The sequence below is a fragment of the Uncinocarpus reesii genome, genomic scaffold, assembly GCF_000003515.1.
Source record: "Uncinocarpus reesii 1704 scaffold_1 genomic scaffold, whole genome shotgun sequence".
NCBI lineage: Eukaryota > Fungi > Ascomycota > Eurotiomycetes > Onygenales > Onygenaceae > Uncinocarpus > Uncinocarpus reesii.
The window spans coordinates 5985293-6001427 of NW_003052500.1; the positions used below are offsets into that span (position 1 = coordinate 5985293).

Sequence of the window (16135 nt, forward strand, 5' to 3'; positions counted from 1 at the left end):
CGCCGGGATTTGGAGCGGACTCGCTTGCTCAACGGCCGGATAGGCGTGGGCGATGCCGGGGATACGCTCTGGAGCATTTTGTTCTCGCACCAGACTGTCTTGTTCACCCTCTGTGGATTGGCGTCTCTTCTGATTCGCCAAACGAATCTATTTTGGGCTGCAGTGTTTCTGGGTGGCTTACAAGTGGTCAAGATCTTACATTGCTTACACGCGGAATGCCGTTCGTCAGATATAGCCACGATCGTGAAGTCTAGCTGGGGACTCAAACAAATTTATGATCCACCAGTGAGCGAGGCGTTTTTCGAGGGTAAGGTCTCACGCAGGCCAATTCATTTAGCACAATACTGGTATTGATGTTTTGCAACAGATTATTTCAAGGCATGTTTGTCGATCGCAGTTTCAGCATTGGCGAATATTCACATCATCTTCTTCGCACTCTTGCCTTACTTGGCCCTCGTTGGTGCATTTGGGGCATTTGTTCTCTGGAATGGGAGCGTTGTTCTTGGTTGGTTTTGTATTACTTGGAGAATAAGCTTAATGCTGACGGTCGTATATAGGTCATAAAGAATTTCACACGGCTGGTTTACATCTTCTTCAGATGCTATACATTTGGCCCTATTTCATGTTCTTTTCCTGGCCTATTATTCTTGCGCCATGGGCTATAACTTTTTGGAAGGTCGTTACCGCAAAATCTAGCAAAGCTAGCCTTTTCGAAAAGCTCCCTCGAATCAACATTGCAGTCTGCGCAGGGATCCTTATGCTCATCGCAGTCCACTATAACACTATTGTTCACCCATTTACTCTTGCCGACAACCGCCATTACGTGTTTTATGTTTTTCGAATTCTACTTCGAAAGCCATTTATCAAATACGCTGTCACACCTCTTTACTTTTTATGCGCATGGATGGCTGTCTCGATTTTCGGTCCAACACTCTCTGCGTCTAAAATCGGCTTCGGGCCTGATTCCAAAAGGCCAATGGAAGTCAACGCTTCTACGCCGACCAAGGAAGCGGAGCTTTTTCAACCTTCGCCAACGTCCAAATCCGACACCGCTACTTCTACCGTTAGAGTCAGTTTCGTGATCGTGTGGCTGGTGTCAACCGCCCTTTGCCTCATCACCGCATCGCTTGTTGAACCACGATATTTTATCATCCCTTGGGTTTTATGGCGCCTGTATATCCCTCCCTCAAGCTATCTGCTGCAGCTAAAATCCAGGAGGGAGAAAATCGCGAGCAAGCATCTTCACCGATACCTACCTTTGGTCCTTGAAGGAATTTGGTTCATGACAATAAACGTAGTGACGGGCTATATATTTCTGTACAAGGGGTTCGAGTGGCCTCAGGAGCCAGGACAGGTGCAGCGGTTTATGTGGTAGGACATGCTGACCAAAACTTAATCAACTTTAGATCTAGCAATATTTTCAGTGAGAGAAAATTGTTCCATATCCCCGTGTTCACACGTAAGAAACTTGAGCTTGTTACCTGCTCATTCTCTGCGAGTTTATTCGTCCATTGTTTGGATCGCAACGGTAAACTAGTCATCGGGTGGTAACTTTTCCCGACCCGTTCCTGACGCCCGGCGCGGCTTTGACTCTGGCCTTCAAGCGACAGTGCCGGATTTCGACCGAACAGGAGCCCCGATTCGTTCTCGACTGACTGCATTGCCGGAGTCGGTGGCAGCGATTGGGGCAGAGGTGATTTAGAAGTCTCAGGGCCGTGGATGAGAGCGGAATCAAAACCCTCGCCTAATCTTTCGCAGTCCTGAGCCTCCATACCTCGTTGATCCAAGCCATGCAATAACACATCAAGGGCGTTACCAAGAGCTCAAAATAAACGGCCAGTGCCTCTTCCTCGCATTAGAAACCGCTTCTCCTCCTCCGAGAAACCTCTCCGCCATGGCTGCTCCCCGTGCATCCTTATTTTCGCCGCTCCTGCGCTCGCAATTCACAAAACCGGCCACAACAATACCCCGATTATCGACTCAATCTCGAGCTTTCAACCTCCCCTCCCTCTCCTCTTTCGCACCACAGCTCTCGTCACCAGCCCCTCGTACCCTCACCGCCACACGAACGCTTCCCTTCCCACCTCTCCCGCTCTTCCGCATCATCTCCGACGTCGAGTCATACCGGGACTTCCTCCCCCTCCTCACCGCATCCACCGTCACAGCGCGCGACCGCGCCACCGGCTATCCCACCCAAGCCTATCTCACTGTCGGGTACGGACCGCTAAGCGAAACCTTCCACTCCAAAGTCGAATGCGACGAGGCTACGTGGACGGTGGGTGCGCGGAGCGGAGAGATTGCGTTTCAGCGGAAAGGGGAAGAAGGAAAGGACGGAGGCGTGTTTGAGTATTTGGATACGATATGGAAGTTGAAGCCGCTGGAGGGGAGAGCGGTGGGGATGGAATTGACAAAGGTGGATTTGGCGGTGAATTTCCGGTTCAAGAACCCGATGCATGCGGCGATGATGAGTGCAGTAGAGAATCAGGTGGCGGCAATGATGATTGAAGCGTTTGAGAAGAGGGTGTTTGAGGTGGAACGACGGAGGTGAATATAGCGATACATATGCATGTGGGCCGGTTTGGATTGGCCTCTGGGTGACGGCATAGATTTTCCTCTTCATCGGAGAACAGGGAGCCATTCGTCTAGAGTTTATCCGGTTATTGATACAAGAAACCTGGACGTCATATATTCGAACAAGAGAAAAGAAATGATACAGATTTATATGATACATTCGCTTAAAACAATCAATCACACCCGGAGCCAAAAACTTTCAAATATAATTGGAGGTATATTTCTTCGGCTGGTTGTATTTGTCACTCATCACCGATCGTGGGCCAACCTTCCTGTCATGCTCAGCCACCTCATGCCAGTTGATCTTGTCCCACCAAGCCTCGAGATAGCCAGCCTTGCCACCAACACCCCAATCTCGGAGCCACACGTGCTCCCAAGTATTCACGCAGAGAATAGGCTCAATGTCAGCACCGCCAGGTGCCAGGACATGCTTCTGTGAATACATCCCCATTGAACCGTACTGCTTATTCACTAGCTCCCCGACCGCTTGTGGATTTTCACCTCCAGCAACCCCCGTTGTCTGAGTTGCCATGTCGACGGGCTGACGACGGTAATGGGCACCGGGATAGGGCGAGCCGGCGATGTAAGTGCACAGGATCCTCAACTCAGCGGTATCTTTCGATTTTACTAGCCACACAAACCCCGGGCCAAACATGGCGTTGGCGGTTGCGAGGAATTCCGCCTTGAGCGACTTTACCGATGAGCAGGACTCGTTGATGGATTCTTCGAGATTTTGGGGGATGGGAACTGGTTCAGGAGACTGTGCGAGAATTTGCGTTAGCTAAGAGAGCTGTATCTATAGAAGATAGGGCTGTGAATAGACTAACAAGGCAATTAAAGAAGAAATGATTGTTATGTGCCATCGAGGCGTAGTTGAAGAGTGAAGCCGCGCTGGCGTCCCGAGCATACTTGAGTAGGAGGTTGCCAGGGGGGACATCCTCATCAGGCGTTCCTGTATGCCCTTATTAGAAGCCCATCTCCAAAACTACGACCTATCTTGCGGGCTAAATGGAAGGTTATCCCGCTGGTCACGTACCGGCTGTTATCGAGTTCAATTTGTCGATCATTAAGCCCTGATATTGGGTCCACGCCATATCAAAGCCGTCCGGCGATAGCAGGTCCGCAATGCCATTTTCTTTGAAGTTGTCTCCGTATGTCAATTTTGGGATGTTGTGGAGGCCTCGGGCATGGGATTGAGAGAGGAGAGCCTGTCAAGGAGCTCCGTCAGTCACCGGCGATAAGAGTCAATTGGAGCGGGAAGCCAACCTTTCTCGCAGGCACGGAGCGCAGGCCAAGCTGTGGCCGTAATAACCTTTGGAGTATCATGAAGAATCAAAATGAACCATCGCCAAAGGATTCGCAGCCCAATCGTCGAGATCGATCCGCCAGAGCAAAAGTCGCGATGCTGGAAGATTTCATTGATGCCAAGCTGCGCTAGTCGCATTGGGCCTAGCATGGGCTCTATCGACCCCAGCCAATCACCACGCCCAGATTCCCTCGCCGCCTCCTCACCTGACGCAGAGCATCTTGAAACACTTTTTGGCCGTCAACTGCAGGCCAACCACTCCATCCGACGACGCTGCAGACTCGACAGCCGCCCGCATCCCTGAGCTGGTGCAACGCTTAATTATAGACTGTGCGTCTGGCTTTCAGTCGCAGCTCATGCTTGAGTGGCTCTCAGGTTTCCTCAGAATGGCCAAAAATAACCAACTCGCGAGGCCCAGGATTGGCTCCTTCGCCCAGGAGCATCGGGCAGACCAGTCGCTGTGTTATGGAGATTGTCGCCGCTCTCTTATACTGAGGTGGCCCATTTTTTCTTATCCCTGATTCTCTTTTCTTTCTTTTTCTCAACAATGACTCTTTTACGTGCAGTCGTTGTTGATTCTTGCAGCTATTTCAATTCTACAGTCCCTACAATTGACTAGCTGGACGTTGCCTTTCTCTGTGTCATTTTGGCTATTTCAATCAATTCGAGGTGATTGACTTTGCTGGCCAGCTCACATAGCCTACCGCACCAACTTTTGATCTTCTCGGACTCCAGACTTAGCCTTTGAGATGCGACAATCAAGATTGACGTTCGCCTGTGCCCTCCAGTCGCTTTTCCTAACTGTCTCTTCCGTTTCTTTGACAGGTCTTGGTTTCGATCTTTCAGTCAGACTCGCCAATACCTGCGGGGATCCGGATTTCTCAAGTTGTCCAGACTCGAAACTCCCATCCAACTTCTGTTGCCCAAAATCATCGACGTGCTTGAGTGTGGATGACTCGACGACGTTGATTTGTTGTCCGGAAGGAAAGGACTGCACGACTATCAAACCGATAACCTGCGATTTACAAAAACAGAATATCTTGATTGATCCGTCTAGCGTTGTCAAAACGACCAAGCTCACCGAGCCTCTCTCAAGCTGTGGGGATGCCTGTTGTCCACATGGTTATTTATGTGATGATGGTCGATGTAAACTCGATACAACAAAAACCAGTTCGCCAACGTCAACCGCGACGCCTGAACCAACGTTGACCTCCACCTCGACTCCCGCAACAGTTACAGTATCGACAACCCCTGTGTCGATTCCTAGTTTTAGCCAATCATCAGATCGAAACTCCAGTTGCCCGGCCTTCCCTGGTGCTGCAATTGCAGCGGGGTTCTTCCCCGGACTAATAGCTGGAGCTTTACTCAGCATGGCGTTTTTTTATTGGCAGAAACGTCGCGAAAAGAATGCGGGCTCGTCTGTCAAATCTAGCTACTTTCGCCGAGGGTCCGATGACAACGCTATCCTTTCAATTTCAGACCCAATTCCTTCCAGCGCACAAGACTCCGTACGCACCGATTTTCTTCGTCATCAAGGAGGTTTAGGAAGTAGACAAAAGTCTCGTTCCGTAAGAGAGCGCGCGAGCACACGCGTACGGAGCATTTTTGCGCCCAAATTAACCCTGACCATTCCGGACGCCTCGACCATGCCAGTCACCCCGCCAGCTCAAGTATATCCGCGCCAACAATCGAATACGGAGAATATCCGGGTATATAGCCCTATTCAATTGAATGAAGGGAATGCTCGCCCAAGTCGGAATATCAGCGCGAGAGATTCCCGCCCACCCACCACTTTTAGCGAGATGATGGAAAGGGTTGGCTTTCAAAATGGCCGAGGAAGTCCGTTTTATCCAGTTGGTGAAACGCCACACCAGCCAACGCAAAGAAGATACCAAAATGAGAACACGTTGAGGCCTGGGGGATGAAGAAAAATCCAACAAAAATTGAATTGTTTGTGCAGTTATCGGAGTATTGTTTCGTGTTAGCGTTCAAAGCATTTTTTGGAGATACACCCACCCTAGTTTTGGTTTAGACTTCAGACTCAACTTTAATACATTCTTGAAATAGTTTTATCAAAATGTTTTGGCTGCATTGTGGGATATATAAAATAGTAAGACAGGTTATAATCACAGAAGATCTTAAAACAGGTAAACATATAGTAAACATGGAGATCTCGGTAGAAGCCAGGGGGCCCAAGGTAATGCTCCTACTGGTTTCTTCCCCTCCACATTAGCACTAGCCGGTTGACTTCCTTCACCAGCGCCAGCACCAGCGGAACTCCAACCGGTCCCAGTAGCGGTAAGTAGACTGCGACTTTGTGCTCGTCTGGAAAATACACTTGCCCCACCATGCTTTTCTCAAAAAAACTCCTTTCAGCTTCTCTTTCGGCCACACGTGCAGCTGCAAGCGCCTGGGTAAAATCTCCGTTTTTTAAAAAGTCGCAGGCGGACGAGAGATGGGAGAGGGTGCGGGATACCGAGGTTGCGACGGTGGCAGGGATAGGGATAGATGGAAGCGAGCGTGTGAGTCGTGCGAGAGATCCCATCGTAGATGACGCGGAGAGAAGCAATGATGCGGTTTGCATCCGAATCAGGTGCTGGAGCCGTAAGGGTAGAGAAGATGGAGAGGAAGGGGCGCCGAGGAGAGCGAGGAGTTGGTGGGAGAATGCAGAGAGGGGTATATGGAGGGATTCCTTGGTGAGATGGGCTGGGTTTGTAGGTGATTCAGTAGTAGCAGAGAGAGGTGGGTTAAGGATCACTACTCCACCCCATTGGGGAATTAGCCAGCTTGTTGCCAGGCTTTCCTTGACGAGTAGCGGTGACTGCGTTGCTGCAGGGACGTAAAGGATGAAGTTCATTGTGGGACCGCCACCGATGCTTGGACTCAGGGGCCATTCTGCCGCGTTGATAAAAGCGCTAAGATCTTCCTTTTTGAGAGTCCATATTCCACGGCTTTCCTCGTATTCTGGAGGTGTGAACGTGGGTGAAAATGTGGCGTAGAGCTGTACTTGGGTATTTATGGAGAAGTTGCTAATGGGAGAAAAGGCCTTTAGTAATGGTACCAAGTACTCCTGCAATGCCGGCTCGATGTCCCAGGAGGAAGGCTGGGTTCCCGGAGTAAAAAGCGAGAAGCTCAAATGGTAAGTGTCGGCGTATTTGAACGATCGACCAATGCGCCGGGCGATTGATTCCATCAGTTCTGAAGAAAAAGAATTAATAACGGGGTTTCTTTGCTCTTTATTGCTGCTATGTGCCGGCTGTGACCCTTGTGTCGATATTCTGCCAGTAATGGATGGCTGGAGCGTGGGTCCCAGCATATTGCTCTTGGAGAGAATATACTGTAATGTAGCCTTTTCTTCACTAAAAAGATTTTGTAACTCATTAGCAATATACGTGGCGAGAGAGGAATACGACGACGATTGGCTCGACGGATAGATTATGTCCAAGTGCTCGGAATATTCGTGCAGGCGAGCTGTCGGTGCTGTAACGTTCTCGCGGGGGAGAAGTCGTACGGTAAGGGCCGTATTTGGCGAGGATTTCACCACCATATCAGATAGAATATGATCTGTGGACTGGGCATTGGAGGCGTGTAAGCTCTCGACAAGCTCGAGTCGAAGGTGATGCGCGGAGAAGTCGTTCAAGTCATCAAGAGCATGCTGTGTCGACTGGACCAAATTCAACGCATCTTGGCCATGGATCGAAGGCGCGTGCACTTGGATGTGGAGTGGAAACACCGGTCGACAGGCCTATAATAATTCAGCAGGTTAGATCTCGTTCTTCGCTGCTGGAGGTGCTATCGGGAAATGTGCCTACCCTCCCGGCAGCCCAATCTGTCATCTCATTGAAAGGGAGTCCAGCGCGATAGATGGACGTGGTTTTCCACCACATCGGAAGCCCCAAGAATACGATCACCGCCCAGAATGCGGATATCACGAGTGATCTGGTGCGTAGCGACTCCAGTTTCTCAGGCGGCGGAGCGCGGTGGGCAATGGACATGCTGCCCTCCTTTGTCATGACGCCGGTTGTCGATTCGGAAGGTTTAATCGGGTTGATTTTGGAGAACTGATTTCCGGTGCCTCCATGTTCACCCGGCATCATCAAGTCATGATCCGCTCAGCTTCGAGACTGAGTGGAAAGTCGACTTGATTCTTTCGCTCTACCGAGTGCTCTGGAGGTTGATCTGGACAACTGATAGTAGCTTGGCGGTGATGTGAATTAACACCTCAATGCAAATCCAGGGGGAGAGGCTCCAACCAAGCAACAAGGAATTCACATTTGACGAGCAAAAATAGCACAATTGACATCTGAGTGAAGTAGTAAGAGGTAGTTGTTGGGTTATTACGACTATTTCATTGACTGTCGTTTGCATATCAAATATCATTTAGGATCCTTATATTTGCTTTGTTAAATCATGTGCATTTGGAAGTATCATTCCCAACTGTCATTACGGTCCGAACTAGTGACACCCGCATAACTGAGAGGGCTCTGTATTCCTAAATGAAGACCTGTATACATAAACGTGATGAGCTGAAAGGTCTGAATATCGAAATGAATATGGAATTCAGAAACGCAATTGGCCCTCTGCTTAAAAGGATCGTGGCCAAAGAATGGTAGCTCCACCCCCAGGAGCCATTTTCTGTGAGCCTGGCTTTGTCAATAATAACGGTAAACCAATCTCCCCCATGTTCTCCCGCAGAACGTCTTCATATGATTCCAATATTACATTGGCACCAGGGAAGTCTTTTGTCCTTGGACGCAGCCGGGTATTTCCCAGTTGGAATCCTATTCTTGAGCGCGGCTTTCGAGAAGAGATGAAGGAGCTTCGGAATAATGCGAGGTACTTATGTCGCTGCCTGGAATAGGTATGGCCGTCGAGTCGGGTTTCGAGTCCTCCATTCCGGGAAAGGCTGTGACGGCTTTGGAAAATCGTGTCGAATCGAGCCGAGGGAGCCAAATCATCTCTCATCCACACTAGCTTTGCGGTTTCCCACTGCGTATTCCTTCTCAAAAAGCTTCTGGATCGGCTTCGCAGCCTGGAAAACCCGAGTTAAACCCGAAATCCAATGACCACAAGGAGAGAAACCAAAAAGGTAGAACTCACATCAATGAAACGTTCCAAATCTAAATCCAAACTGGCAAGGTCGTCTTTTCGCTTCTTGTTCTCAGCTATCAAGGCTTGCTTTCGTTTCAACAACTCCTGCCTAGCTTGTTCTAGTTTCTCTCGTTCGGCATGTTCATGGTTTATTCGTGCAATCATGAGCTCGTTTGCGTCAGAGTTTGCATGCTCTGGGTGGAGAGCGAGGAATTCTTCCACGGGAATTAGGGGAAGCGACATGTAAGAGTGGCTAAGGAGGCGTTAATTATACGTATCTCCCACGAACGACTGATACAGGGCTTACTCATATGATTCACAGGCGGCAATCTCTCCGCTAAGGTGTCTTTGCTCATAGTACAAGTTTTGGAGGTGGAGGTGAAGCCGATCGATTTCCTGCCGGGCCTCGGCGGTGGCTTGTTTGGTCGCCCGGACGTTCAAGATAGCCTCACGATTCAGCCCCCGAAGCTGCGAAAGCAACGCAAACACGAGCTTCTGTTGTTTCGAGATGGTCAAAACTGTCTCTTGCGGCAGCGGGGAGGTAACAGCAGTCGGGTCAAGGCAGGCTAAGAGATTCTGGCATTGCGTAAGAGTCTCCGCACTCGCTTCCAGAACCGGGAGCAGCAAGGGGTCTGTAACAATCTCGTTGACGGCCATCCTTAGGAGTTTGTCATACAGGGATGCCACAATGATGGTCAACTGGTCTTCATCAAAGCTTCATCAAAGAGTTGAACTGGCTCAACCGGCTTACCTAATCACGGCGTATCGGGACTAGCGGCCGTGACGATCCCGAAATAAAGGAATTCGTTGAGCCGAGAAACATCACAGAATCTGCGACTTCAAGAACAAGGGCATATCCGCGAACGAATGGCGTCGGCGATGGAAAGGCCCCTTTGAAACGCCTCTCGTCGTGGTGGAAGATCCGACGCCACGTAGCGGACGACCTGATTGCCTCTCTTCAACTAGAATTCCCTCAACGATCCCAACCCCCACTTTCACTGCAGGATCCCCTTCCACTAGCTTCCTCGATTGCCAGTCGTCCTCTGGAATTCTTTAACGTCCATATCCTCCCTACCGATACACCCGTGTCTACTGCTTCTTCCCTCTGACATGATAACTACTCGATTCCCCTCCAGTTGATTGTCTGGTGCTCCTATCGCTGCCCACTTCATCGGCCCCTTTCATAAAAGCGATTTTTGCTCTTGCATACCCCGACTTACGAGATGGCTTGTGCAAGCCCGTCCATGACGGTGGAATCTCACGGAAATGAAAACGATATCAATGCAGCCACTGGATTACTCTCGCCCGCGGCAATATTACGGAATCGGAGACGCAGGCATTCGTTTCATGCTGCGCGGAGACTTTCCTGCGATTACGATGCCGACGCTATATTTCTCAGAGTCTGTAGCCTACCCAGCCGTACTTCTTACTCTTTGATGATCCTTACTGACCGCTTTTCCTAGGTCGAACTCTTTCTCGCTGACATGGAACGGCGGCTGCAGTGGCTAGAGGAATACAGACAGTTTCACATGGTAGACATTGACTCCGGCTTGAAAAGAGCGTATGCGGCCTTGGAAACTGTTCGAGACAAATGCTGCCATGCATCTGGGGAGTTAATGGGCGGGGGAAAGCGTCGCGCAAAAATCGTTGTGGAGACGCTAGAGGAACAATATAGCCATGCCCTTGCGACAAAAGAAACACTGGATCAGAAAGCCCAAGCCGGTATGCGACTGATGGAGAACTTTTTGTCAGAATTAGAAGCGAGCGTGCACGCTGTCAAGGATAGAGGCATATATGGCGCCATTGACGATGGTTGGCGGGCTGTGGATTCGGGTTTACATCATGCTCGCGAGCGTGCGCGGCACGCCCAAGTTGCTTTGAGAGAAAACATCGAACGGGCGATTCAGTTAGCCCAGGAAAAACGTCTTATCACGTATGCGGATCTTCCGCATCCCTGGAGAGTAAACCCACATATCTTAGACGGCTACCGGTTCACAACATCCAAGATCGAGTGCGTTACGTCTGTTTTCACCTTTTCAAACGAGCTCGTCAACATCTGGTCGCATCTGATTGGCCTAATCATCGTTCTGGCTGTGGCATTCTATTTCTACCCGTTAAGTCCAAATTTTACTCTCAGCACGAAGGCTGACGTTGCGATTGCCGCCATATTCTTTATCGCGGCCTGCAAGTGTCTTGTGTGCAGTACAGTGTGGCACACTATGAATGGCATCGCGTCGCAGTCCCTTATGGAACGTTTCGCCTGCGTGGACTACACAGGGATATCCTTTCTTGTCGCTGCCTCCATTGTTACCACTGAATACACGGCATTTTACTGCGAGCCCCTTTCTCGCTGGATATACATTCTCATGACCTCCTCCCTTGGCATCGCCGGCATCATTCTCCCCTGGCACCCCACATTCAATCGTGCCGATATGGCGTGGGCGCGCGTGGCCTTCTACGTGACCCTCGCCCTAACCGGATTCGCGCCAATGGTCCAATTAAGCATTACCCGTGGCCTAGCCTGGCCATTCTATTTCTACTCTCCCATAATGAAGAGTCTTCTGGTATACCTAACCGGTGCCTGTATCTACGCCTCCCAAATTCCTGAGCGCTGGCGCCCTGGTTTCTTTGATTATATCGGCGGTAGCCATAACATTTGGCATCTAGCTGTTTTAGGCGGGATCTTGTTCCATTATCATGCGATGCAGGATCTTTTTGCTGGGGCTTTCGTCCGTGCTCAGGGTGAATGCCCAGTTTTGACTTACTAATTCAATAAATAATACCTCCTTCGCGATGGATATTTCGAAGTTCCTGACATACTTCTCCCAATATTCCCGGTTTGCTTGTATCTTTCACTTTGAATAAAAAAGCTAATGAGACTTTTCGGACCCCGAAACCGATAAGCCATGGTTCGATGTCCTACTTATATTTGTATATATTGTTTGATTTGTTCTAAACTTCAAGATGCTGCTTTAAGCGGTTTGTTCATTGATAGCTAGGTAGATGGTGGGCAATGGGGATAGAGAAAAGAAAGTTTATACTCTATTAAATACGCTGTTTCTTTATCATCTTGCAGATACTTTAATATTTGAACACCTGTCAACATTATAAAAGTCTTTAGATGCAAGAGATCTATCGCAGATATTGTGTTCCAACAGCTCTTACTATGTGAATTCAGGTGAGGCCATCCTCTGGAAAAGAGGACGTCACCGAGAAATATGGCAGACCCGTGGTAGCCGCCCTCGTTTACATCAATAGAGCATATAACCCTTTCTGAGGCGTTGAATTCAGAATTTTTGCAAAACGTGGAGCTAAAGGTTATATTGGAAGACGGAGCTCAGGATAATCTTAGGCCACGGCATAAGGGAAATGATATGCTGGTCCATGCTGTGTCAGTTTCCAGGTTCGCCCTTTTCAGCTGCGGTCAACATAACACGGGCACCGTTCGGTGGACTCTCCCTCTTTCGGAAACGGCCCTGCATCCAGCATCGATACATTTTTAGTTTTCTTTTGCGGTTCACAATCAGCCGTCGGTCCACCGCAAGATCAACAATCTCAAATGCAGCACCTTCTCCAACGCTGCTAGCCTCGGGATCCTCGAGGGGCAGTTCCTGGTATTCTGGCAAGCCCGCTTGTGGACACCATTTGCCCCAAATATGTGCAAGTTCGGCTTTTTCAAAGAAATAAACCCTGGTCCCGTCACCTCTGACATAGAAGTTTTCCGCTAAATACCGCCCTTTTTTGAACCTCACTTGGGCCAAGTCGCCACGACCGTAGTCTCTTGAAAAGAACTTGGGCCCCTGGCTTCAGGACCCGGGTAGAATGTTCGACACAGCGCGTTTCCACTGATCCGGCGCCAGAGCAGAGAATATGAACACCATCACAACCACGTCGACCGACTCCTCTGGTAGCCCTGGCGAGAGTGAATCCTCACCTTCGGCTGTAACGTCCCATACATCTGCCCTTGATATACTGTTCATCGTACTTTTCATTCGATCTTATTACTTCAACTGCTTTTTTGGAATAGTCGCAGGCATGTATCTTTAGGTCTGGGTTGGAGTTATTCGCCAGAATCGGAAACGCCGTATTCCCCGCTCCCGCGCCAACTTCTAGGACGACTTTGGGACCAGAATCAGCCTTGGTAACGTCCACCAAGACAGGGAATTCTTGCTGCAGCCATTTCCGGTTTTTGAAGAAGTTACTCGTGTTGTTCTTGTAGAATAGATTCCACCATTTCGCGGGGTCAGAATTGAACCGCTGACGGTCAAAGTCTGAGACTGGCTCCTCGCGCTGCTTGGCTATTTGTAATTCCGTATATTGCTTGTAATCTTCATCCGTTTCGACATGATCCCAGGCGTTGAATTCAAACACGTTGTCACCCTCTTCAAGGTATCGAGAGCCAAACTGGAAGGGATCCGTTCGTTTTTGATTATTCGACGGATCGTGCGAGCGATGCGGAGGGATCTGCGGAGGCTGGACGAGCTGGGCTATGGTGGCATAGTCGTCGAAGCCCTGGAGGGGAAGGGGAGACATCTGAATCGAATATCTGCGGCGATAGTGATGGGCGGGGTGTACGCACACCTTCAAAAGGGCTTCAACGCCAAGTGCAAATGCGTGTACAGCGGGTAACAACAAGTGATTCTAGTCAAGGCAGTGTATCCGATTCGGCCCAAATCAGCGCATCACCGCCGTCGTCAATCGAAATAATATTGAAAATACGATTGTAATTTTGATAACGGAGATAATACACGCCATACCGGGAAAATAATGTTCCAGAGCTCCACGTGACTGCGGGGTTGCCCGTCAGTCATGTTTCGTAAGACTGTGTAAATACCAGGCCTCACCGCCAATAATAGCGTGCAATTGTGGCCAGTATTGCGTATCAGGGCATACCGCACGAACATGGGAGACTCAGCCTCACTGGATTGCAGCCTCCCGCACTCCAGGCCATCGGTTTATGAGCCAGGCGCGGGCTCCCTGGAGTGACTGCACCCGTTGCGATCTGTCTTTTCCCAGGCTCGCCAGCTCTTCTCCTCTCTGGCGTGTCGCAACAACAGGCGCTCCCAGTCATATCCATCGACACTTCCATCGTCTCTACTCACGCTCTTTATGGAAGGCGACGATGGAGTTCCTGATACCCTCTTGAGATTTCATGGTTGCCTTGATCTCTGCTTGTGTCTGCATTGATTCATGCGCAGCGATTTGGACGGTCTTTGTCTGTTTTATTGAAGGTATTCTTTTTGAATTATAGCCTGCAGTTTCGTCCAATCTCGTCTGTTTCCAGCCAGAAACGATCAGCATGGCGTCCATCGCCAGTATATTGTGTTGCATCCCTAGAAATAGGCATCAGAATAATACACTCCCTCCGCCACCTGAGACCCAAATTCGGTATCAGTCGCCTCCCGCCCCCCATATGGCGGTTGGTCCCGCTCGCCGCAACTTTGACCACCCGGGCGATGTTGACGTGGACGACTACGCACCGCCCCCGAGATACACATCCCGTCCTGCCGACATTGTTGGCGATGAAAAACTTCCTACATTCGAGCAGACTCAGTCGTTGACCAATCGGCGGAGTTTTGAGTACCCGCTCGATGAGAAGACCCCTTTGGACTTTGCGGTAAATGAAGCACGAACCAATTTTGCAAGTGACCGCTCTTCAGACGCTTCGTCGACGTTTTCTGTGCCGAGTAGCTTTGGAAACACCTCAACTGCCACTACCGAAACGCCTCCACCGCCTTACTCCTCACGTTCTTCCAGGGCACCTTCGCGACGATCTTTCTCAACATCCATTTATTCCAACGTAACTGGGGCGACACAAGCCAGCGATATACTACCAATAACACAACCACCACCAGCATTACGTCGGGGGCATAACGGCCAGCCATCACCAAGGACATCGGTGGAGCAGCCACGGGACCGAAGATCATTTGATCATTCGCCTTTTCCGCCAGCGTACTCGCGGCCATAGAAAGGCCTTGAAAGTTATTTCACGATGAATTTTCTACTTTGAAATAGAAAGCAATTCCTGCGTTGATGCACAAAGCTCCAGCGAGACGGATCAATGAGACAATGATGCCCTTTTAACATATTATGTATTCGTGTGACGCTTCCGACCAAGTCGATTAAGCAAGTCTTTCTTCGGAAGAAAGCACCCTGGTACAATTTCCGGATCCTGTCGAATCCTTGAAGTTCACTTGCCCGTTCCGATATCTCAGCGACGTTATATATGCGTATTTCTGACATCTTACAAAATGTCTGCATGCACGCTTAATCACATATCTAAGGACGCTTCTGAGCTATTTTTTTCTCAGCCTAATTTCATGATATACCTTTCAACTTGAGAGATACCGTGCTACCCAGGGCACTCGAACCCCCAAAGACACCCATTAATGATATATCCTAGCTCAGATGGAAAGTCAGTTTCATACACAAGCTTGAAGGATCTCATTTTTCCTTATTTTCGTTGTGAAATGGATATACCTGTGAAGAATTTTTCTATATGTAGCTACACTTATTGCTACCTAATGTTAGACAAGAGACAATGAACACTTATTATGAATTTGCAGCTCCAACTCCTTGCCCTTCGTCTCTAACACTTATTTCCTTGTGTTACATTCCCATACCAGCTCAAGGCAATGGTGGGGAGGTCTATGTTCCCAACATGCTTCCAACTGCCAGGGAGACATTTGAAGAAATTTTTTGACAGATTCATGGAATTCAATCAGTCATCATGTTTTACCATAAAAAGTGGATCGAAACATCTGAGAGATGCAAGTCAATGGCATTAAATTTTCTTATAGAAGCAATAATACCAGCAGTTATTAAAACCTGGGTGAAATGAGAATGATACCACGCGGAACTGTAAAAGAAAAAACAAAGAGCTTGAGTCTTGAAAAACCAGAAATATTACACCGAGCCGCTAGATGCTCCCTCCATTCCATAACGGCAAAATCAAAAGGGATCTCTTCTTGGGACACTATTTTGAGTAACATGCAGATTCAACTATTTCGAGAATTCTGCCTCTAGAGTAAATGAGGGGAAGGATAGGAAAAAAGAGCAGGCTTTAGTGAGCAAATCAATTTGTATAAAGGAGATGATAAAGGTAAGGGAGAAAAATCAAGGGAATCATAGCTGTTAATCGTAATCAAGGAAAAAGATCCTTGAGAT

General features: G+C 49.1%; 8 protein-coding genes across 8 annotated transcripts; 3 read left to right on the top strand and 5 right to left on the bottom strand.

The window, feature by feature from the left end:
* Positions 1–1894: 1894 nt before the first annotated feature.
* On the top strand, positions 1895–2548 carry UREG_02270 (uncharacterized protein; the record flags this gene model as incomplete). The annotated part of the gene is made up of 1 exon (XM_002542708.1): positions 1895–2548. The coding sequence occupies one exon, from the start codon at positions 1895–1897 to the stop codon at positions 2546–2548; it is 654 nt and encodes a 217-aa protein (XP_002542754.1).
* A 222-nt stretch (positions 2549–2770) lies between these two features.
* On the bottom strand, positions 2771–3665 carry UREG_02271 (uncharacterized protein; the record flags this gene model as incomplete). The annotated part of the gene is made up of 3 exons (XM_002542709.1): positions 2771–3352; positions 3399–3523; positions 3608–3665. The coding sequence occupies 3 exons, from the start codon at positions 3663–3665 to the stop codon at positions 2771–2773; spliced, it is 765 nt and encodes a 254-aa protein (XP_002542755.1).
* Positions 3666–4577: 912 nt separating this feature from the next.
* UREG_02272 (uncharacterized protein) lies at positions 4578–5249 on the bottom strand (the record flags this gene model as incomplete). Its single annotated transcript, XM_002542710.1, has 2 exons — positions 4578–4892; positions 5046–5249. 2 exons carry the CDS (start codon positions 5247–5249, stop codon positions 4578–4580), a joined length of 519 nt encoding a protein of 172 aa, XP_002542756.1.
* Positions 5250–6083: 834 nt separating this feature from the next.
* UREG_02273 (uncharacterized protein) lies at positions 6084–7971 on the bottom strand (the record flags this gene model as incomplete). The annotated part of the gene is made up of 2 exons (XM_002542711.1): positions 6084–7622; positions 7690–7971. The coding sequence occupies 2 exons, from the start codon at positions 7969–7971 to the stop codon at positions 6084–6086; spliced, it is 1821 nt and encodes a 606-aa protein (XP_002542757.1).
* Positions 7972–8658: 687 nt separating this feature from the next.
* UREG_02274 (uncharacterized protein) lies at positions 8659–9625 on the bottom strand (the record flags this gene model as incomplete). The annotated part of the gene is made up of 4 exons (XM_002542712.1): positions 8659–8783; positions 8849–8909; positions 8978–9221; positions 9276–9625. The coding sequence occupies 4 exons, from the start codon at positions 9623–9625 to the stop codon at positions 8659–8661; spliced, it is 780 nt and encodes a 259-aa protein (XP_002542758.1).
* A 566-nt stretch (positions 9626–10191) lies between these two features.
* Positions 10192–11736, top strand: UREG_02275 (uncharacterized protein; the record flags this gene model as incomplete). The annotated part of the gene is made up of 2 exons (XM_002542713.1): positions 10192–10368; positions 10432–11736. The coding sequence occupies 2 exons, from the start codon at positions 10192–10194 to the stop codon at positions 11734–11736; spliced, it is 1482 nt and encodes a 493-aa protein (XP_002542759.1).
* A 624-nt stretch (positions 11737–12360) lies between these two features.
* UREG_02276 (uncharacterized protein) lies at positions 12361–13779 on the bottom strand (the record flags this gene model as incomplete). Its single annotated transcript, XM_002542714.1, has 3 exons — positions 12361–12772; positions 12903–13609; positions 13726–13779. The coding sequence occupies 3 exons, from the start codon at positions 13777–13779 to the stop codon at positions 12361–12363; spliced, it is 1173 nt and encodes a 390-aa protein (XP_002542760.1).
* Positions 13780–14267: 488 nt separating this feature from the next.
* On the top strand, positions 14268–14936 carry UREG_02277 (uncharacterized protein; the record flags this gene model as incomplete). The annotated part of the gene is made up of 1 exon (XM_002542715.1): positions 14268–14936. The coding sequence occupies one exon, from the start codon at positions 14268–14270 to the stop codon at positions 14934–14936; it is 669 nt and encodes a 222-aa protein (XP_002542761.1).
* Between the last annotated feature and the right edge of the window lie 1199 nt (positions 14937–16135).